Consider the following 23,489-nt stretch of genomic DNA (forward strand, 5'->3'; position numbering starts at 1 on the left):
CAAAGTTCAATAGGGAGGCCTGTTTTCTGTCTACTTCTTATTGAGTTTACAGTTTATTTTGAGGAAAGTGTGGTAAATCATTCCCAAAATATCTGACACATTGAAGACTTAAAGCTTTCTCAGTGTAAACCTGGTCTGATTTTTTTTCCCTGTCTTCCAAAAACTTATTGCTACTGGACTTTCTTAATGGGAGTTTTATGATGTTAGAAATAGAGCATTTATTATTTTTGACTCATGAAAGCAGAGGCTGATCCAGTCCAAACAGAAAATCGCTGTCAAATTATTTCTCAGTTCCCGCACTACAACTCTTGGTGCAAGAATGTGACAGTTTCATCCCATTTTTCTCCCTCATTTCTGCTCCCCCAGCCTTCTGCCAACAACCCAATGGCAGCCTCCATTTTGAAAACTGAATAACTGTTTAAAAACAAACAAACTTTAATCCTCTCCTTCCTTTCATCTTCTCCTTCCCAGAGAAATACCTCATTTCAGTCACAATGCTATCTTGTCACCTTGAAATAAGCACATCTGGTTTCCCTTCGCTTGTCTGCATTCTCAAGAAAATTACGTGTATATCTGTAAGGGCTCGGCCCTTCTGACTGGACCTGTTTGTACCAGAAGCACAGTGTTTTGCTGAACACTTAATTAAATAAGAGTTAGCTTTCTATTTCTGCATAGACCACTCCACTGGTTTGGAGTTAGCGATACTCTATTCTACCTCACCTGCCCCAGGACGCGGGCGCACGGGCACACTGTGAGTGTGAGTCTTCAGAGGGCTGTGCACAGGTCTGCTGCACACAGATAAAGCCAGACCAAAAGGGACTTGAGACACTCATGTGTTGTACAAGTAGTGGTTCTGGCATACCTGTGTCTCACACTTAGTGTACTGGGTCTATACATGCTGTTGTTAGATGTGACAGATGTATAGATGAATATATCCCTGCTCCCTGCCCTCCCGCCTTCTTCTCTGGCTTCCTACTGTATCCTGTTCTTGCCGTTCTGCTACCTGTATTCCTTGGTAATCTCTAACAATCAGCTCACCTCCTCTGTTAGATCGTCCTTTTTCTACCAATAGGTTTTTCATTTTCCTTCCCAGGAGATCTCTGTCTTCATCGAGCCCTTGTTCTGTTTTGTGGTGTCTGCTTTTGTACAGGCTACACACCGTGGTGAACAGTCCTCCTCTGGCAGAAAGGCAGATCGACTTTTTCTATCCCCAGTTTCAGCAGCTGCATTCCCCCCCCCGCCCCCCACCCCCACCCCCCTTGCTTTGTGCCTATTCGGAGGGAATGACAGGGTGAATTACACAGCTCGTTCCACTGGCTCCCTGTAATTTCCACGAGGGTGGAGTACAAGTGGTGCAATGAACCTTACCCATATGGAAAGGCAGAAGGGACTATCATAAATGGTGATTTGCTCTTCAGAATCTGGAACTGTCCTTTACATGTCTGTAACGTGGAAGTATCTCTCTGCTAAGTTATATGATGACCAGATCCAGAGTTTTCTTCCTTATTGAAATCTCAGGATTTCAGGATTATTTTCAGAAAACCTTTTGATCTCATTCACCATAAACCCCAAGGCATTTTAATTGCTTTGCAGAAGATCACAAAGCTTGCTCTCATTTGCTGTCTCTTTCCCTTAAAAAAATGCTACTAAGTAGGTGGTAGACTGACTTTATAGACAACATCCATCCATTATGTTTCTAGCGCCCCAAATGTTGCCACAATTGGGAACCATCATTCCATTTCTTCATTCTGGCTTACCCGCGGTCAGTGCTGGCTGAGGAATTATGGACTTAAACTTCAGATGGCAGCCTTGTGTCTGCTGCACAGCTACAACAGATGTGACTTGCTGGTTTTCTAAACCTTTCTGCGATTTCTTTTTCAGTTTCTGCACCCACAAATATCAGAACACTAGGTAAGTGCAACAATACTTGAATTATGGAAAACTAAGCGTACTTCAATTGAAACGTGTGTTCTGTGAGACTGGAATTCACAAGTTTAACAGATGTAAATCTGCCACAGTTCACTCAGATGTGTCACATACCATAATTCTTTTACTGTTGCCACAGGAATTGACCCTAAAAGGCTGCAGGGCTTGAGAGCCTTAACTTAGAGTTCCTTTCAGACTCCTTTTCTTCAGTTCTGTTTTTCTGAACTTATTGAAAAAAAAACTGTGTGGTTATTTTATTACTCTCTGTCTTTGACCTTGGTGACAAACCCTTAGGGTGAAATCCTGGCCCTATTGAAGTCAATGGCAAAACTTCCACTGACTTTAGTGGAGCCATGATTTTGGCTTTTTTATTCAACATCAGTTTCCACCGCTTACTTCAAAATACACTTAACTGTGCTGGATGGGAATACTAAGAGTTAGTAAAATCAATTTAAACACATTCTTTCATAGCTATTATCTTTTATGTAGCTTGTCAGCTTTAATACATTATTCTTAATGTTGGGGGCGATGTGCCTTTTCTTTTTTTCTTTCCTGTTTCTGTTTATTGTTTTCTTTTATTTGAGAAATCAATAAATCTCAAACACAACTGAAACGTCCATAGAATTCAGAGGTCTGAATGTGCCAAGGAAATGTGGCTACACCATAAATTTGTGGAACAGAATGAGAAATTAAAGTCCTTCTGTTCTTCCCCTGCCTCCTTCTTGTACCCCCTACCTGTGAAGATGAGAAGGTCTCTCCTCATGTGGGCAGACTGTAGGAATATGACTGAAGAAAAGCCTGGACCTTCAGTGCTCCTTCCCCAAAGCAGCAAACAAAATTGCAGGCAAGGACACAAGAGTCTGAGTCACTGCCCTTCCTTTTCTCTATGCATAAGTGCTCCAGCTACTCAGCCTAATAGTCTTTGCTGTCTAGCGCTCTCCCTGTACACTTTTCCATGCTACAAAGGAAAAAAATAATAAACTGTTTAAGGATAACCTTAAAACCCACCTGATATAAATAATCATTCACCCCTGGCAGCTGTATTCTAGGGGTTTTCTGTCTTCTCATGTAGAGTCTAGCAAGCACTGCCTTGCAATACTTCTAATCAAGTTCTTGATGACTGTCACAGGTGATCTGCCTTTGCAGTTATCCAAGGACATTTGTTAACTGAGAATCTTGAGAAACTGGTGAACTGATCCTCGGCTTCAATTTTTCTGTCAGGCTCTGGTGGACACGCATCAGGAGGACTGCACGGCCCCCGAAGACACTGAAGACTTGCACCAACAAAATAATTTCCCTGCATCTGTCTTATTTCAGCCTGGCCCCAAGCTGCCCTGCCTCTCCAGGCTCCATTTGTTCCACTCTGTCTCACTCCACAAATTTCTTATTTTTCCCAAGTCATCATTGTGTCTTCCCCTATATCCCCCAAATCCTCCTACTCCTTTTTAAGGTATAAATAGAGCAACTGTTGAGTCATCCGTCTGGTTTTTTTTAAGAGACTTCGTGTAAGTACAGCATGTGCTTGCATCCCAGCCAGGATCACTTTGGTTTTGATCTCTCTCTTCTTTTCCTCATCTTTTTTTCACAAAAGCTTGTGGGTTCTTCAGGGGTGGGGCATTTTTCTGTAGTGATTTTATGCTGTCTTCATAAATGTGCTGATTATCTTGCACAATGTGATGTTTATTGGTTATATTAGGAATTATGAACAGCATAATTAAACCATGTTCCCACCTCTTATCTAACAGAACAGTTTGGTGTCAATCCCCTGTAAGAAACTGCAGCATCATTTTTAATGACTCTAGATGTAGCCTTCTGACAAAAACCTGTTCTTGATTTATTTTCTCCCTGATCCTACATTCATTCTTATTTAGTGCTATTCAGTCTCCTTAAGAATGTATTTTGCTTTTTGATATTCACTGCCCAAAGGACCAGAAATAATGGCTATTCTACTGTTCTAATGTTTTCTATGTTTGTCCAGATTCATGTGGCTACTAGTGGGGTCATGAGACTTCTTCAGTGCCTCTTCAGCCCAAACCTTCTTGGACACTCATCCTGAATGGGCAAATTTTACTTCTTTCTTACTGGTGGAGCTGCCTGGCATGCAGAAATCAGAAGCTAAAATAGCTCTTGATTATCACTGTCTGTCAGCTTTGTTTGAAAATGTTGATCTGAGTAATTAAAAAACAGGTTACACACAAGTGCATTTAAAAAGCTTACTCGGGTTTAATATCACAATCATATGTGCAGCTATAGAGTTCTGCAAAACTAATTTGCATTGCTCTACTGCTGTATAGCTGGAGAAAAACAGTGCAAATCCCTGTTCTCTGTTCCTTTAACTTTCTGACACATTTCTGTTTGGTCTCAAACTTCACATGCTTGGATATGACACAAAGGTACATTTTTTGTGGAAAATTTGAAAGAATTAGTTTGGCTTGCATTCAGTTAGTTGATCCTTTAAAAAATTCCATAAAAATAAAAATAAGAAGACTCTTCAAAGCTGAAGTCAAAAAGGTTGAAGATGCCACTCCTCATGCCTGGTTTATAGATAGCCAGATGAAAAATTAAAAATTATTCTGAGTAACTGAGCCCTGGATTTAGTGTATTCCCAAATAAACATTAAAAACAACAACTATTGTTTTAGTTACTGGATCCTCAGGGGAGTTATGTGTATGCATTAAACTCCATAACTTGACTCGGTGGTGCTATAACCAGAGGATTAGATCACACATGTACAGACTTCACATCTAAACACACCCAAATTTTATCTCAGCTGCTGCACAGTGACAGTGAGATGCTCTTCAATCTCATCTGCCCGTGGAAATACGAGGGACATTTATAGCTCATATGATTTTATTGGAACAGAAATCTGCACTGTCTTGAACTTATTGTTCACTGTCCTCTGAGAGCCCCTTACATTAGGAAATTAATTAGGATATGCTGGAAGAGTGTCCTGGGAATTCTTTGATTGTTTTAAATCCTGCCCCCAGTCTCCTACCCTCTGAATACTACATCACCTCTGTCACAGACAAGTTCCCTTGGTTGCTATAAAAGCAGAGGCGGGAAAAGGAAATTTTAGTGTCTTCAAATGGCTGAGTTTGCATGATGTAGGAGGTAAATGTCTTTGTAAGGATCCATCTAATTCTTTCATGTGGAGCATTTTAAATCTCCCCACCCTTTAATTAAAACTGTGTAAACTGTATGTTCTGGGTACCAGAAGTATTCAGTTACCTTCCATATATCTGGATATTGCCAAAGTACTGAGGATGTTAACAGCAGACTTATGAGCTATGTCTTAGCTGCACCTGGAACAAAAGCTGCAGCTGATCCGTTGATTTTTGCAGCTTTGTGATCCTGGGACTGACAGGGCCTGATGCAATCTAGATCTTTTTTAAGAGTGCCTGCCAACCCCCATTTCCTCTGTACTGGTGATAAAATTGAATGGGCCCTGTAAACACTGGTTGGTGCAGAAATCCTGTAGCCACTGTAGTCATTTCCAGGCTGATACATATATATATATAAAACCTTGTGCTCTGTGGTGACACGGCGTTCCTGTGTGGCTCAGTGCACATTCAGGCACATTCAGGAACAAGGCAATAAACCCACCCAGCAAAGCCTTCAGTGTGTTTGCCAGCAACCCTTGCCCTGCTACTTGAGTTAGGGTCTGAGAAAGCGGTTCTGCTTAACTGGAGGTACAAACAAAAACCACTACCATTTCCCCATACACTCCCGTCGCCAGGCCACACACCTCTAGTTCAAAGGATTTATCGCAAGCTGTGGGGGAAGCGTTTGTGTGAGAGCCCTGCTTACACTACTGGCAAAACATCACTGGAATTAATCTGGATTTTCACTCATACAGCACATATGTGAAGAACTATAAAATAATGTCATGCATACTTGTGAAAGATAAATTTAATCTACAAAAGAAAGACATACCATAAGTATAAATCTTAATGTTTTAGGTTAATTCAACTGTATTTCACTTCCTTGATTTTGAAGAAATATCTCATTCTATTGCATTTTTCCATGGGAATTTCTCCATGTGTAAAATAGCATGAAAATATTGATGCATATGCATTTAAAATGTCATCTGTGGAGGGCATGGGGAATACTTCGCTCTTAGAGATGGATTCATTTCACTCTGGGATTATACTACTTCTGAATTTTATGTATTTGTTAGTGTTATGAAATTTGTGTCCCATCTCAGTGGGACAGTGATTGATATTAATACTCGTACTGAGGTCCAAAGAAATACTTAACACAAATAATTGTTCACCCATGTGAGTAATTTATACTCTGGCCAAAATGGACAATGTTATTGTAAAACTTGATCAAAATTAGAACCTCTGATACAACCTCTTCTGATCTGTGGGAGCTGGGAGACATAACTAATCTGTGTTTACCTAAGAAATGATGAGAAATGGTTTTTTGCTTTTCTGCTTCAGAGGCAATGAAAACTCACCAGAATAATTGATATTGCAAGACACATACTTTTCAGGTAGCACAAATATTTCCTGATTGAAATCAGGAATTTCCAAGTCTCACCATAACAGTGTTTGTGCACTAGCATACACTGTGGCATATCTGAAGGAAAATTCAGAACCTTTAAAACTCTTATGAAAAATCTCTGAAAGAAGATTATGTAGTTGTGCAAGTACATAAAACATCTAACTCCTGGTGAAGTTTTTTAGGGTCCACACAGATCTGCATACTTTGCCTTATACATGATTGGTAAACTCTCAGAAAAAAAATAATTGGTTGAGAAATATGTATTTTTCACATAAGCATTCAATAAATGTTTCAATTTTGATGTTAGTAGTTATAGAATTCTATATTTTCCAGTGACTTAGGAATAAACTTGTAGAGAAGTTCCAGTGAGTTCCAGTTCTTCCGCAGTGAGTTCCAGTAGGGGGTGCATTGTGGGGAACTGAAGAGGCTGTTTCTGCATATATCCCAAGTGACACTTTTCTAGCAATAATTTGTTACTGAACCCAAAGTGACAAAGGTAGGATTTCTGTCTGTGCATGACAGGAATGATACACCTCTCTGAGACCAAATTCTGCTTACCTTGCTGAAACTCTATGAATCTGATTCTCTCCATTACTTGGAGCCCTGTTTGTATGCCAAATAGAAAAAGGGAATTGTGTTTCTCTGTGATGAAAGACTATTAATAAAATTAAGACAATGCTTACACTTAACATTTCATAGGTATGTATTTTATTATTTTCATTAATTGTAGCATCCTTTTGGTTAAAGGAAAGAGTGCTTCCCCTTTAAGGTTCCACAAGCAGCATCTTTTTTTGTCTACTTAGATAAAGTCAGGTATATGTGCTAGTGATAAGAGAGCACTGGAACCTGAAGAACTGCAGGTGTTTTCTGGTGGTCACAGGACTGGCTTTAAGTCAATAATAATTTTCGGAGTCCAAAATGGCTTTGGACATATCAATATCTTGGAGACGCTTCTTTTTCTGGTGCTGCAGGTTTATTAGCAGAGGCGTTCATTTCCTTTTACTGTGAACAACAGGTAGTTTTGCTGCTAAAATGTTCACAAGTCCATCAGGTTTAGGAATCAGTACGCTTTTGCACCCTCTTTTTTTTTGGCAATATGTCCAGTCATTTTGACCTTAAAAGTATACTATATTGGAAGTTCCCAAGTTTCATGGTGAGAGGAGAGTGCACCTGTGCTAGATATGTGGTATGGAGGTATCACACTACTTCCTGATATTTCGTTTCTTTCTTTCTTTCTTAAGGCAGAGGTGCTCAGTGTGTTGTTTTTGAGACTATTACTTATTACTGGTATTATTTAGGTCCAAGGTGCTTGAACTTCTGGAAGATGTCCATTCAACACATATCCAGAGAGAAACAATTATGAAAAAGTATTGGTTTCAACTCCACTTTAACAGTGTTATGCTGTTGTAACTTTCCTCTTGACAGAAGAACACAGGAACTGCTGCCCCCAGCCACCTGTCACCTGGCAATAACCAGCATCAGAACTTCAGAGCATGGCGTAAACTAAGCCTATGGGCATCAAAGTAACACGATATATCTATTTTGTGTGGCTGTGCAAAACCTAGGCCAAATCATTAGGGAAAAAAAAGAAAGAAAGAAAAAAAAAAGACGACTTGGTTCAATCCAAACTTTTATTCCTCAGGAAGCTAAAGAAGTTCTTCAGGAAGCTGAAGGATGAAAGAACTGAGCCAAAGGAAATGGACACCAACCAATCAAAGGACCATCAGCAATGGGATCTTGACTACATCTTGGAACCTTTCACTGGGCTGACTCCAGAATACATGGAAATGAGTAAGTTTTCTGAATTCCCTTTCCCTTTCTGCAATAACCATAGCTTTACATAGGACCAATCACTGTATATCATATGACTGTATGTCATAAATTGGCATGATTAATGGGGAAAAAAACCAAAACACTTGTAGTTTGCAGAAATTACATGCAAGACAGCAGGCCTATGAGTCTACCACATTATCAGCATAGCAATAATGATGAGTCCTAGTATCTGTTAATACTTGTACTGTGAGAGTCCACTGTTCCCAGCTGAGAAAAGTGCATAGAAACCATTCAGCCACAGAAAACCAGAATAGTTAAAGTTGGAATGGACCTCTGGAGATAATCTAGTCCAACTCCTTTGAACAAATCAGGGTCAGCTAGAGCAGGCTGCTCAAGGACTTGTCCAGTTGGGTTTTGAATATTTCCAGAGATGGAGCCTTTACCCTCTTTCTTTGTAACCTGTACCAGTATTTGATCACACTTACAGTAAAAAAAAAATATATATATCCTAAATAGCATTTCCTATATTTTAGTTAGAGTCCATTGCCTCTTGTCCTTTCACTGGACACCCCTGAGAAGAGTCTAGTTCTGTCTTCTTTAATCCACTCAACATATTTGCAAGATCCTCCTGAGCCTTCTCTTCTTGTGGTACAACAATCCCAGCTCTTTTAGCTTCTCCTTGTACATCAGGTCCTCCAATTCCTTAATTGTCTTAGTGGTCTTCTCTGGATGCACTGCAATATGTCCATGCCTGTCTTCTACTGGGGAGCCTAGAACTGGAAATAGCACTACAGCTGTGGTCACAGTAGTGCTGAGTAGAGGGAAAGGATCCCTTCTCTTGACCTGATGGCAATGCTTTTCCTAATGCACCCCAGAAGGACTTTTGCCTTCTTTGTAGATATGGAATATTGCTCATTCTTGTTTAACATGCTGTTCACCATATGTGCAGACCATTTTTTGCCAATTTGCTTCCCAGCTGGTCAGTTCCTGGTGTCTACTGATACTTGGGGTTATTCCTCACCTGGTGCAAGACTTTGCATTTTCCTTTGCTGAACTTTGTGAGATTCCTCTTGGACTGTTTATCCAGCCTGTTGAGGTCCTTCTCAACGGCAGCACAAACATCGGTATAACTCCTCCCAAAATTAAAATAGCTCCTTAATGTTTCAAATGTAGCAGAAATATGTAACTTCCAAAATACAAATGTGCATTTTCTTGTAGAAGTAACAGAAAACTTTACAAAAGAGAACTGTAGGAATATCTTTTGAAATTACTTTAGTTCATGACTGAATGTTACGTGACATTGAATCATGTACACAGCATTCCCAGCTATGCTTAAATTAAAATCCACATGCATATACAACAGGAGAGAACCTTCAGCCTATAAGAGCTTGTCAGTCAGCTGAAAGAAACAGTGGAATGGAGAATTGTTATTCCTATTTTTCTTATGGAAAGCTGCAGTCTGCAGGTATTGCATGGGCCACACTTTCTAAGGAAATCTAGGGTGCACCTGGGAATTATTTCTCAGTGTCCCACCTTTCAGGACAGGTCTTTAACCAACACATTCTCCAGGTTTTTTAAATAGCATGTGAGTACTTCCTTGGCATGCACCACCCTGCTGGAGTGGCTGACATCACTAGTGGGGTGCACTACCAGACATCTGGTCATCTTTCAAACCCCTGTAAAGTAGGAGCAACTCTATTAAAGTCAATAGTATTCTAATTTTGTAAAGCTGGTGCCCACCATGTGTATATAATCTGTCTTCATACATGCTTGCTGTTTTTCACAATTACTTAAATTGCTGCTAAGCTGTGGCAGAGATCAGTACTTTTTCAAGGTTTCTCCACGGATTTCTTTTCCACATTAGATAAGTATGTTGGTGGAAACCCAGGTGGGACTGGGAGCAATTCTTTCTTGAAGTGGCAATGTGCCACCAGTTATATGTTTGGTAACCACACTATCACATCAGGGGGACAGCAGTTCCTGTTTTCTGCCAGGTGGAATCCAGGATCACATACATGTCCATGCATCCACTTAGACTCAGCCACTGCTCCAAAAGGAGCAGGTCAAACACTGGGAGAAAGGAGCACACTACAGATGAGTTAGTCAAGGACATATATCAAGCATCTGATAGAGAATTCCAAAAAGATATGTATACATGACCTCTTTCTCATTCTAAAGTGTGTTATAAACTCCAAGGAGGATCTCTATGACTCAACAGGACCCAGGAAGACAAAGGTGCAACCATTCACCAAATAACTCAGTCCTGCGGCCCTGGGGCACAGTCCAACTTCAGCTGTCCTCAGGGAAATGAACCTGAGAGGAAGCAGCACACAGGGATGCTAGGGAGTAAGTACGAAACCAGGCTCTTCACACTGGATACAAACCACAAATGCAGGGTACCCCTCAGCCCTGTAGCTGCCTCATGGGTAGACCCTGGAGAGGCAGGGAAGGAGAAAGGAGAAATGGTGTGGGTGGGGAAGGAGAGAAATAATCTAGGCAAACCTAAGCTTTAGGGCATAAAAGTATTCAGGAGAGAACCACAGCTTGTCAATGGGCATGTTGTCTAAACCCAGGCATCTGTTAAATATTGTATGTGACAACTCCTGTTTTCACAAGCCACTATTCTCAAAACATCTGAAACAGAATGCATTTTATGACAAAAAAATTAGTACCATGTATGGTTTATCTCTCTGTATAGAAATAGCTATATTGATTTATAGATATAATGTATAATATATTTATAAATCCGTATATGGGATTTTATATAACGATGGATTTATGTAATATATAAATACATAAGTGTATGTGAGGTATTTCATATAATGGCAGATTTGGGGATCTCTTTTATGGATGTGTTTATGGATCTGAACCTTGCCTTCTGTCATGCCATTAAGTTGACATAAAGAAGCCCTCACCTGCCATCATCTGCCTCACAGTTGTTTCAATTCACCTTAGCATCTGGCTGTGTGTTGCAGCCTCTACTACCTCCTCTATCCCTCTCTGTACATGATGATACATTGCTGAAAAATTCTCCTTTAGGACTGCTTTTTTCCACTCATTACTTCAACCCAAGATGATTTTTCCTCGTGGAAACTTTTAGCAAACTTATTTGCAATGTTTAAGTTAAACAATGGTGAAAAAAATATAGACATTTTCCCTTGTAAACATTTTCATATGTTTTTATGCTTAGGCATAACTCAGAAATGGTACACTTTAACATCCAAAACTTTCTGGTTAGCTAGCTCTCTCTAAGGACAAGGACTTCAAGTTATTGGTAATAAACAAACAGAATAAATACAACTGTTTATAAATATTTAATTTCTTGTTCTTGCACAACTGTGGTAGGTCATCTTATTCATTCTGAGAGCTACAGCAAGCGACTGGTTGCAGAATGAATGGCCCACTACAGCAAAAGCCCCTGGCAAGGTGAGGAGGAGCCAGACTTCTTCCCAGTTATAGTGGGCCAGAGGCTGCTGAGTACGCTTTGTGACAACCAAGAAGTGTGGCTGGCTGATACAGAAGCAGGATGGAGCCTTGAGTGTGTTAGGAACTAGAATATCCCAGTTTCCAAACATTACATATTGGTGCTTTCCCCTGATTGTAGTTGGACCTAATGTAAAGTGCCCAGGTTTGGAAGGAAAATCTTTCCACTCTCTGTTACCTGTGGCAAACTCCCATTGCATCTGAGATGATCCCATCACCCTGATTCAAGATGTCTGTGTAGGATATCACCCTTGATTGACTTGACTGATAAGGACACCACTTATATGCAAAGGTCTGTCTTATTGGAATAACCTGTAGTATCAGGGTCTAAGCTATTGATGTTATAAATCACGGGACACTAAGCCTGTGTTTTAGATTAGTCCCTTGTGCCTAGATCATAAACAATGTGGGGTGTCTCATCCTGCAGTCACTCAGGGATAATTAGATAGATGCCCCGCAAATGAATGGGTGAAATACTAATCTAAACATTTGCTTACAGCAGGAGAATTAGCTTCTCAAGTCAAGAGACTGGCTCGCTGAGCCTTGCGGTGTGCCACAGCGAGCTATGCCCTGCCCGTGGGATTCAAGACGAATGCGCAGCAGATGAAACCCAAGCTGCACCTCCCCAGCCCGCTCGTTGCCCCGGGTCCATATCACGGTGCTCAGCTGTCAGATTCACTGCGGAGTGACTCAGACCACCCACGCCGACAGGAAGAACTTTGTGCAGCTCAGCAGTGAACCTGTCAGCTGGGACTGCTGTGAAGGGCATCAAGCTGGAATGGCGAGGCAAGAGGCAGTTGCACAGCTTATTTACCTGTCTTTCTAAATTTGATTTGAGAGGGGGAGGGAAAGGAAACAATGCAGCAAGGCAGAGGAAGCTTCCCCCCCACCCCCCCCACCCCGAGTTGCTTAAAGAGGCAGAATAACTGGGATTTAAGAAGAGGTGATACTAAGGAGAAGAAAGAAATCTGACTGATGATTCACGGCTTGGTTCTTAATTTTCCACTGATTTACTCAGGCAAGCTCCCACTGGTCTCGGTGGCTATCTGCTCAACCAGGAATGAAGCAGCTGAATAAGAAACTGTAGACTGGGCTTAATGTAGCCTTTGGGGTCCCCAATCCAGATGATGGATGGGTTTTCATGCAGAAACAGGCATGGACAGACAACGTATTGGTGTGTGAATATTCACTACATTCAGGTTTGTTCTGCCAGGATGCTCCTATTTTTAAGGATGGGTATTTTACGGACATCTCTAAGACTACACAGAGAACCTTTCCCCAAACTAAGACTCTTGACTCCAGGTTTGCCATTTGCTAAGCTGTACCCTAATCACAGTCAGTTCTTGCATAGTGTTTGGAACAATCTCAGGATGTGTTTTGCAGTACAATATGACACAGGTAAAGGAGTTTTTGGTGATAACTATCCCACTTGAATTTTGGAATACCCATTTCAAAGCTGCTGGGATTTCCTTTTGTTCTGATTGCTTATACTAGGAAGCCTGAAGCCTTGGAGAGCAAGAAAAAGAAGATCAAAGGGAGTGTACCCCTCACAATGAGCAATGATTATAAACTGGTAACAACAGACGAGGAGAAGGCTGAGGTACTGAGTAACTTTTTTGCCTCAGTCTTCACTGGCAATCTCTCTTCCCACACCTCTTGAGTGCATGAACCACAAGGCAGGAACTGGGAGAGCTAAGCCCTTCCCACTGTAAAAGAAGATCCAGTTTGTGGCCCTCTGAGGAACACATAAGTCTATGGGATCTGACAAGATGCCTCCCAGAGTCCTGAGAGAATTGGCTAATGTAGCTGCCAAACTACTCCCCATGATATCTGAAAATTCATGGTGGTCAGGTGAAGTCCCCAGTGACTACAAAAATGGAAACACTGGACCCATTTTTAAAAAGGGTGGAGAACAGGACACAGGGAATGACCAACCTGTCAGCCTCACCTCTGTGCCTGGGAATACCATGGAATAGATCCTTCTAGAAGCTATGTTAAAGCACACGGAGGGCAGGGAAATGATTTAAGACAGACAGCATGACATTACCAAAGGAAATTCCTGCTTGACCAGCCTTCAGTGATGGAGTGACTACATCAGTAGACAAGGGAAGAGCTACGGATATTGTCTATTGACTTCTGTAAGACCTTTGACAAAGTCCCCCACAACATCCTTCTTTCTAAAGTGAAGACATTTGGATTTGGTGGGTGGACTGCTCAATGGAGTAGGAATTGGTTGGATGGTTACATCCAGAGGGTAGTGGTCAATGGCTCCATGTCCAGATGGAGACTGGTGACAAGCAGTGTCCCTCAGAGGTCTATATTGGGAGCAGTACTGTTTAGTATCTTCACAATGACATAGACAGTGGGATCAAGTGCACCCTCAGCAAGTTTGCAGATGATGCCAAGCTGAGTGGTGCAGCTGACACACCTGAGGGACAGGATGGCATCCAGAGGGACCTGGACAAGCTTGAGAAGTGGCCCCATGTGAACCTCATGAGCTTCAATGAGGCCAAGTGCAATGTCCTTCACCTGGGTGAGGGCAATAATATCAGTACTAGTTGAGAGACAAAGGGATTGAAGCAGCCCTGCAGAGAAGGACTTGGGGGTACTGGTGGAAGGAAAACTTAATGTGAGCTGGCAGTGTGCGCTTGCAGCCCAGAAGGCCAACCATATCCTGGGCTGCATCAAAGAAGTATGGGCAGCAGGTCAAGGGAGGTGATTCTGCCCCTCTGCTCTGGTGAGACTGGAGTACTGCATCCAGCTCTGGAGTCCTCAACACAGGACTGGAGTGGGCCCAGAGAAGGGCAACAAAAATGATCAGAGGCATGGAATACCTTTCCTATGAAGACATGCTGGGAGAGCTGGGGTCATTCAGCCTGGAGAAGAGAAGGCTCTGGGGAGACCTTATTGCAGCCTTTCAGTACTTAAAAGTGGGCTTATAAGAAACATGGAGACAGACTTTTTGGTAGAGACTGTTGCAACAGGACAAGGGGTAATGGTTTTAAACTACAAGAGCAAAGATTTAAACATATCTATAAGAAAGAAACTTTTTACAATGAGGGTGGTGAAACACTGGAACAGGTTGCCCAGAGAGGCGGTGGATACGTCATACTTGGAAACATTTAAGGTCAGGTTGGACAGGGCTCTGAGCAACTTGACCTAGTTGAAGATGTCCCTGCTTGTTGCAGGGGAGTTGGACTAGGTGACCTTTAAGGGTCCCTTCCAACCCAAACCATTCTATGATTCTGTGATTCTATGATTTAGTTTGAAGGTAGAAGTCACATATAAATCTAAAAATAAAAAGGAAACATAAGAGGGTAAAACCTAGTCTACAAGTCAGGTAGACATCCGTTGACTTCAGTGTGTTTTACAGATACTGGCAGTATGGGAGGGAGAGGCCAATACTTCACCATCACAAATACACTCCAAGTTTTCCTTTGGGAAAACTTTTGTGATTTATTTTGTCAGTGAGAGAAATTCTGAATCTGATTACAGCCAGTGGGCTACGCTGAACTTCTTTCTCGAACAGGCCTTGTCAGCCAATAGCTTGTCTGCACATAGTTTTGATTTGCACCAGTGAAATTTCTGATAACTGTTTATTTTGATATTATTAACAGATATATAGTTGTATTTTTTAGCAGACACTCTGCAGCAGAGACACTCTTAATGTTCCTGAGTGATCAGAAAATTTTGCTGATGGAACTCTGAAACATAAATTGTCACTGTTAACATGTATCAAATTTGTCATCAGTCCTTCCTGTTTCCAAAAATGTGCAATGATTTTTGATGCAGCCCAATATACCAGACCACACGCATTCCTGAAGCAGGCAGCATATATAGCAGTTTCCTTTTCCAGCTTGTAGCAAGTTTGCATCATGTGTAACTACCCTGCAGTGATGGGAGTTGGCAAGAAATTGATGTTATTGATATTGAAATTGATATTTCTAATGAAACAAGCTTTATGAAATTTGCTCCAAAACCAGATAAATTATGCATGTCAACATGTGAAATTTCTACCACTGCTGTTTTCTTGAGAAGAAGCTGACATCAGCAATTACTTTTAGATTCTTATTTAATTTTGTCTTCCCTTCTCCAATCTAACACTGCTAAGAGTCCAAGGTTCATGTGGTAATTAATTAAATCTTTTTTTTTTTCTCAAAGAAAAGCAATAATAAAGGGTTTCATCATCCAAATTCCGTTAAAAATCAATGGCAAAACTCCCTTTTGAATTTTAAGAAGAAAATTATTAGATCCAATGTCTGTAGCTACCGACTACCATAAGGATTAATCTTGGAGGTTTGGAAGAATTTCCCCTAAAGCAGGAAAAGCCGTCAAAAGCCATCAAAAAGGCAATGTGTGAGGCAGCAGTGGGGGGGGGGGGGGGGGGGGGAGGGAGAATAATTGAAGAGAAACCTGCATTTTTCTATAATCTCTATAATGAGGATGGATTTGAAAATACCAACTCAGCCTGTTGTGTGTAGGCTTGTTGCATATGTTTATCACCATAGGGTGGTAAATTACACCTTTTCCTTAGTTTCTCAGCCAGGCTTGGCTTGGTTTCTTCTTAGGACTTGGAAAAGTGGCTTTGTAAAGGAGTGATTGTTCCGTTGTTTACTTCCAGTTACACATGAACCCATCACAGATATTATTGATACAGAAGTAAGAAAAAAAACCCAGAATAATAATAAAAAAAAAAACAAAACCAAAAAAACCTTTCTTCTAGGTTAGGTTTTGATGTAAAAGGTACCCGGGTTACTCGTACTGCTCAGTGTGTAAATCTACAACCTGTGTGTTATTTACCATGGAGGGTTTTATGCTGGGGACTGATTCTGTATGCCTTACACAAGAACACTAGCCAGCACTCTTCCAAATCCATACTTTAAAAGCCTTGATCTGTGCTCTTAATTATAATTTGGAGGCCACAGCTAGAGGGACAGCATGTGCCGTGGTGTTGTTGGGGCTGGGTTCTGTTCAGGCCCTGTGCACAGGGAAACAGCTTCCATGAAAAGCAGACTTCTGAGCCTTCTCTTGATGCTGTTTGTCTTTTATAGTTTTTGTCTCAGGGCCCAGGCAGCCTAAGCCTGGATAAGATGTTGCAGATGTGGCATGAGGTGGTGTGAACCTTTTGGGCTGGCTCTGAGGCCTTTGTCTCTTTCCTGCTTCAGTCAGACAGTAAAGGTGGCTTGTCCTGAGCACCCATAGCATGTGGTTTGGGTTTTTTCTCTCATCAGAAATAAAGTCTAGGTCACTGACAGCACAGCTAGTCTCCTGCTTTGATGCCCCAGGAGAAGATGTTATTCACCGTGTCCTTGACTTCCCCTGATACACAGCCTTCAATGAATATGTTTGCTAGCTTGTGCCATGAGGCTGGGTGACGTTCATCTCTGTTGCCTCCAGGCTGGCCTACTAGGCAAGTAAGAAATCTATGAAAGATGCTGGATGTCTGGAGGTCTGACTGCTGGCACAGGTCTCTCTAGCTTTTTGCCTGAAAGCCCAGAAGAATAGCCGTGCCCCATCAGGCAGGGCTCTATGTGGGGTCATAGGGGTTTGTACGTGACCACTAAAGTCATTTTGTATGGAGACCTTGTGGCGGAAGTGTGAAGGTAAAAAGGATATTCCAGGGTTGCCATCAAGTCCTCTAGCCAAAAATAGGATGTCTCGGCATCAACTGTCCCTGTTGGAACAGTCTTTGTGAGTCCCTAAAAAGTACTGTAGATGTTTCCACTGTGATTGGACAGGCATCCACAGAACTCCAAGATGCTGTGACCACATTGCTTCTGGGACCCGAGCAGGGATTCTTCTCTTTTTAATCCATGCAGCTTTGTTGACATATTTTTTTTCTACAAATACTGACCAAATTAAACAAACACCTTTAAGCTGCTGAGGCTGTTCACAGACTGCTTGTTTTGAATGATTGTTTGCTAGTTTACTACACAAGACCATCTAAATTGGAGCGTGCTTGGTTTTGTTTTCAGGGTTTTTTTTACCTGCTTTTTGCGTCATTCACACTTTTATAAAAGGGAGGCTAGAAGACTGAAGAGATTTCAAGATGGCCACACAAACACTTCTGGCAGAGAGTTTTCTGTGAAGACATATTTATATAATTGTCCAGAAGTCCTTTGCATACCTTGAACATTCTTTCATGAACTTGAAAAAAAATTAAATTTCATTTTCCCAGGCAAAGAATAAAGGGTCTGCAAACAACATCAAAGCAAATGTGTGTGTGGTTCATACTTAAAGCATTGCAAATCTCTCTCTCTCTCTCTTTTTACAGAATCCTCCCAGCTCTATTCCTGCTAAATTCACTTAAAGCCAAATAAGGCATATTTTGGTGCTATGTTTTTTTCTAAGCATTTCACAGTTTTTTGGGACGTTACTCTAACATCTGTTTTTATTTCCTTGTTAATTCCTTTTCCTGACTCTGAACATAAAATATTCAGGAAAGTTTGATTTCAAGGATAAGATGTTTGTATGCTCTGAAAAAGCTCCATCTTAGTGTGTGTTAGGGTATACTCTGTATCTCAAAGCAAACAACGACAATGAAAATCAAAAAGCCATATATATATAATAGAGAGATAACACTTTACTGTGCAAATGTATTGTCACTGAGAAGAAAAGAGCAGGAATGTCAGTCAGAAACTTGCAAATCTGCACACAAAAAAAGATGCATGCAAGAGAAGATCGTGGAGAACCCTGTTCTATCAGTTAGTTGTAGGCTGTGACAACAGTGCCTAAACAAATTATTTTAAAGTAAACAGTTGTGCCACATATAACCCCCAGGCTTTCACAAAAAGTACAATAGATTCCTCCCATAGTGGAGAGAGAACTTATATAGGGTTTTGCCAAAAAAGAAGCCATGAAAAATAGGACCTCATTCACACCAACCCTTTTTCTGTACTGTTTATTTAATTCTGAAATGTAAATCATAGTTAGATTTATCAGTTTAATCTTATTTGGATTACTGCCTTTGCATTTGGGCGGCATGCTTTTCAGACGCTTTCCTCTTCTTCTACTCCTCATTAGCGTTCCACTTCCCTGAAGTATTACTCTAAAGTAATGTAGCATTTTTACAAAGAAATGATCCAGCCTTGTTTTTTAACATTCACGACTGATGCTTCCTGCTTTCCATGGAAGATGCAACCTTTTAGGGAATTTGTTAATTCCTCAGCACCTTGGAGGAGAAACAACAACACCACCAACAAAACAAAACAAAAAAAAAACCAACCCAAAAAGTCAAGCCTTTTCAGACTCTAATTGTACCCAAATGAGATTTACCCAGATGAGGTACATCCTGAAGCACCACTGATAGAAGGGGGAATTAAGGATACTATGCTTACTGAAAAATCTAAGAAGCTTGCTTGGAGAGACTTGGTTTTCTGCTTCATTATTCCAAGCATCTCTAGAGCACTACTTGTCAGAAAACCACAGTTGTGTCAGCATTATGTTTTTGCAGGGTGACATTGGTTCCTTAGCTGCTTGGAAGATACTTTACTTGCATGAAGACAGGTCAGCCTATGCCCTAGAAAAGGCATAATTCACTCAGAAAACAATACGGGCTTTTTTGTTTATATAATTATACTATGGGTCCTGAGCCGAACTCTGTGATACTAGTAGTCTAGTACTGGGAACAAGATGATACAAAACGTACCACCCACCCACTTCAAAGTGAGAGTGGTTTCTTTAGGTGGTTGCTTGGGTGGTTGGTTGCTTGTTTTTTTCCCCTGTGGAAGAAGCCAGGCTTACTGTGTATCTGTTCTAGCAAGCATGGACAATCCAGGTGGTCTGTGCTCCATTGTAATATTAATTGTTCTTTAGAACCAGTGGACAAGTGCTTTCTTTTTCCCAAACTACCCAAATTGCAAACCCCACAAAAAAAAAAAAAAAAAGTGACAATAGCATTTTCCTTTGCTAGGACTTAAAGAGGAAGATTTCTAATTTGGGAGGGTATCAGTGACATAAGGAGGGATGAAAATGCTATATGACACCACAGGCTCATGCATGCACAAAGATACTTACTCTGTTCCTGCTCTTGACGGATTGCTACCAAGTTTTCCAGAGGAAGTTGGGAAGAAACAGTGACACCTTGTAGATTTTCTCCTCTTGCTTGCTTGTGTATCGTTTTCCTTACAGGCAAAAGGACAGGGAAGAACAGCATAGTCTTAATAAGTTAATTATGTACAAAGGCGGAAGAATAAACTCCGAACCCTTTGTCTTCATCAGATTTATTATTTACTTTGGCTTGTGCTTGTGCTAGAGACTAGAAGTATTATTAGAAACATTCATAAAGCATAGTCACAAACCTTTCTCTCCTAGTTTTTCTTTGTGGTATTTATTACTGGGACCTAACTGTGGAGTTTTATGGATTTTGTAACCCATGAAGCTCATTAACAATTTGCTGTCAGCTACATTTACCAGCTCCCTTCAGAAGATATTAAAAAACATTACATATTTCTCTTCTAGTTATCCAGTTTGGCTTCGTCACACTCTTTGTTGCCTCCTTCCCCCTGGCACCGCTCTTTGCTCTCCTGAACAACATCATAGAAGTCCGGCTTGATGCAAAAAAGTTTGTTACTGAACTGAGGAGGCCAGACACAGTAAGAGCAAAAGATATAGGTAAGCAATGAAAAAACATTACAGTGAAAAATTCAATAAGAAAGAAGTAAAATGATAGTAAATCATTTAATAAGTTATGTTTTTCACTTACAGGAATTTGGTATAACATTTTGAGTGGTATTGGAAAGCTTTCAGTTATCATTAATGTAAGTATTTGGTTACACCAGTTTCTAACAATGATCTTGGGAGCTTATATTGTCCCTCCGACATAATTTAAAAGTCAAGTCTAACTTTCTCAATTGCTACAAAATACAATAAAATCTAAATTATCCAGTTCATTCTTGTGGAAGTGTAAAGCACAATTTCACTAGAAACAATTCTCTGTCCTCATATCATGTAGGACTGGAAGACTAATTCATACAAGAACAACCAATAAAAGCAACATAAGCAGGCAACACTCCAGATGACTATTAAAGATCTACTTCTTATTCACATCCATGCCTTTTACTGTTATTCTGCTGGGATATCTGTTCATGAATGAAAAGTATGTAAATACATCGTCCTGGATTCCAGGAGCAGAAAGTCCTTTGACTAGATAGCATAAGCGTTTGTTCTGATATATACAGTTATGGCTATAACCCTAAATATAATTTCTCTCACAGAGTGAGTATTTCTGTAAAGGTAGGTTTTTAAAAATATTTTTATTATTATTATTTGGGCTACATGCTCCCCAAGCTACAAAATCTTAATGGAAAATTATATTCTTTCATAGAACAAGAATAATTACATGAACACGAGTGTCTGGTATACAGATATATTATGTTTATTGTTCTCCATGTATTCCTTAAGTAAAATTTTCCTGTGTATGCTTTAAGATAAAAAAGGCTTGTGTCCTAGGAGTTTAATGATAAAACTATCTAGTGGGTTTTTGAACCACAGATCATAAGCTCGTAGAATCATTTAGGTTGGAAAAAGCTTTTAAGGTCAAGGGCAACTGTAAAATACCAAAGATACCAAGGAACTTTAGAAAGGGAACTGATTGTCACTACTGAAGGGGAAACTTGTGCAGAGGTGTTACGCAATGTACCTAGTACAATAGCTTCCAGCACAACAGCATGCTGTGGCAGTATGTAAGCTATCATTACAACTGGGAGAACTACAATGCCTCCAAAGAAGCAGTGTTGTTTCACTTGGGTGGAGCATTGCTCATTTATGGCTTAGCAGTTTGCAGGATTTAAGGTAGGAAATCCGTGTAGCCCTGCACATACCCATAATTTTGCTGTCAGGCACAGATTTCAGGTTTCCAGCACTGACCTGTACTGGAAGAGCAAAACTCTGTAGCCTCTTGGTTTTATTTCAATACACTTTGCAGATTTATGTCCTGGATCATTTTGTGTGTCAGACATTTTTATTTCCTGGGGATTCCTGGTGATTCAACTAAATATCAGTTAGGTACTTTTTCTTGACAGAAGTTTATATATGTGCATACCCGATTTTAAAAAAGAAAACCACTGAATGCCCAGTTCTGCGTCTCCATCTGGATAATAGTGATGCAGAACTATTTAGCAAAATGAAGTTTTAAATGAATCTAATGAATTCTTATTGATACAATCTAGATAATTCTGTCTGATTCACTTCACAATTATACCAGTTTTATACTAGTGTTAGATCCACTGATATCAGATGTGTAAACCCAGATGCAGAGGGGAAAATGGAGGATGGTTACCTTACATTCAACTGGTTTATCTCAGATAACACCATGTAACTACACCGAATTATACTCCAAATTATACCAGCTAGCTATTATGTGTTCTTGTGTTTGGTTTTTTTTTTTTTTTTCAAACTAGTTATAAATTTCTTAATGGCTCCAGGGATGGAAAGAGTTAGAGAAATATACAGTACATTAACTGCTTTTGCTACTCTATGCTCAAAGAAATACTGCTCTTTCCTAACTACAACCTTCCCCTGGGGAGACAGAGCAGGTTACTGTGCATTTACATAAGTATACTTTCTGTACCAGGTCTGGCCATTTAACTCTCAATTCATCAAATGTACTTGAACAAGAAAATTGTCACCTGAATTAACTTAATCTGAAACACGTTAGACATAGATTCATGATGATGTTGTTCCGTTGGTTTTTGGTTTTTTTTTTTCACTTCTCAGGCTTTTGTAATTGCTGTCACATCTGATTTCATTCCACGCCTTATGTATCGATATGCATACAGTCAAAATGGAACCATGCATGGCTTCATCAATCACACGCTGTCATACTTCAATGTCAGTCATCTCAAGGATGGAACACAGCCAGAAAACTCCCCGTTTGCACAGGATGTTTTATTCTGCAGGTAAATGACTTCTAATGACAGTTTGTATAGTCAAAGTAATGTCTTTGGGTCTTTTGTCAGACAATTTTTTTTTTCCAAGTGGGAACTGATAATATTTGTGCCTTTAAAAAGGTGGCTGTAAGAGTACAGCTCTTAGAGTAGTCTCATTATGTTAGAAGGTTCTTTTCCAGTGCATTAAAAGGCAAAATAAACAATTTAGGTAGACTTACTCAAATAAAACCCCTTTTCTTTATTGAAATACATAACTTTCATTAAAAACAATGATTTTTTTTAAAAATGGACACCCACTATTTAAGAACCAGGCTTTCTTTTTCTTTAAGTTCAGTGTTTGCTTGATGAGATCTGAGTTTACAATATATTCTGCCCATCTTTAAAACTCGCACCATTCTCCATCTACACATCCTATATTTTAGATTAATCTTTTCAGACTGGGGAAACAAGGCTCAGCTTCTTGTAAAATACATCCAAGATATCTAGTCCACTGGTCCCATAGTGCAACTGCCTATGGAGTAGTTCCAGTGCATGAGAAATCACTAACACAGTTCCAGGGCTCTCAAAGTAACCTTGATTTTTTTTATAAAGATATACAGAACTTCAAAGAGCTGTTTTAAAGCAATACAACCCAAGGCTGTTCAAAACTGAGCTCCTCAGGTCAGTGTTTTCCCCACCTTCCTTTTGGACTTCTTTGAAATCACACTGTGCTTAGCTTCTGCGATGGCAAGAATTCATCACAAATCTTGCTCTTCCATTTTCTTTGGAAGCAAACCTTCATTTATATGCATTTTACTACACACAGGTCTTTAAGAGGCCTTCCTTGGTTCGATGCATAATATATTTGCATATGTTTGCTGTCTTTTTCTGATGTGTGGCAAGGTTTTTGAATCTAGAGCTCCTGAAAGTTGC

At 40.3% G+C, this 23,489-nt stretch overlaps 1 protein-coding gene across 2 annotated transcripts in view; it reads left to right on the top strand.

Annotated features, from left to right (window-relative positions):
* The window catches only part of ANO2 (anoctamin 2), a 192,198-nt gene that overhangs the window by 159,381 nt on the left and 9,328 nt on the right, over window positions 1-23,489 (top strand). For both annotated transcript variants that reach the window (XM_027782912.2, XM_055809275.1), the window contains 4 exons: window positions 8,075-8,223; window positions 20,149-20,301; window positions 20,395-20,447; window positions 22,405-22,586. In XM_027782912.2, the coding sequence (XP_027638713.2) occupies window positions 8,075-8,223; window positions 20,149-20,301; window positions 20,395-20,447; window positions 22,405-22,586 (537 nt within the window). The remainder of the gene's footprint in view (window positions 1-8,074; window positions 8,224-20,148; window positions 20,302-20,394; window positions 20,448-22,404; window positions 22,587-23,489) is intronic.

This window comes from Falco peregrinus, chromosome 6 (genome assembly GCF_023634155.1).
Source record: "Falco peregrinus isolate bFalPer1 chromosome 6, bFalPer1.pri, whole genome shotgun sequence".
NCBI lineage: Eukaryota > Metazoa > Chordata > Aves > Falconiformes > Falconidae > Falco > Falco peregrinus.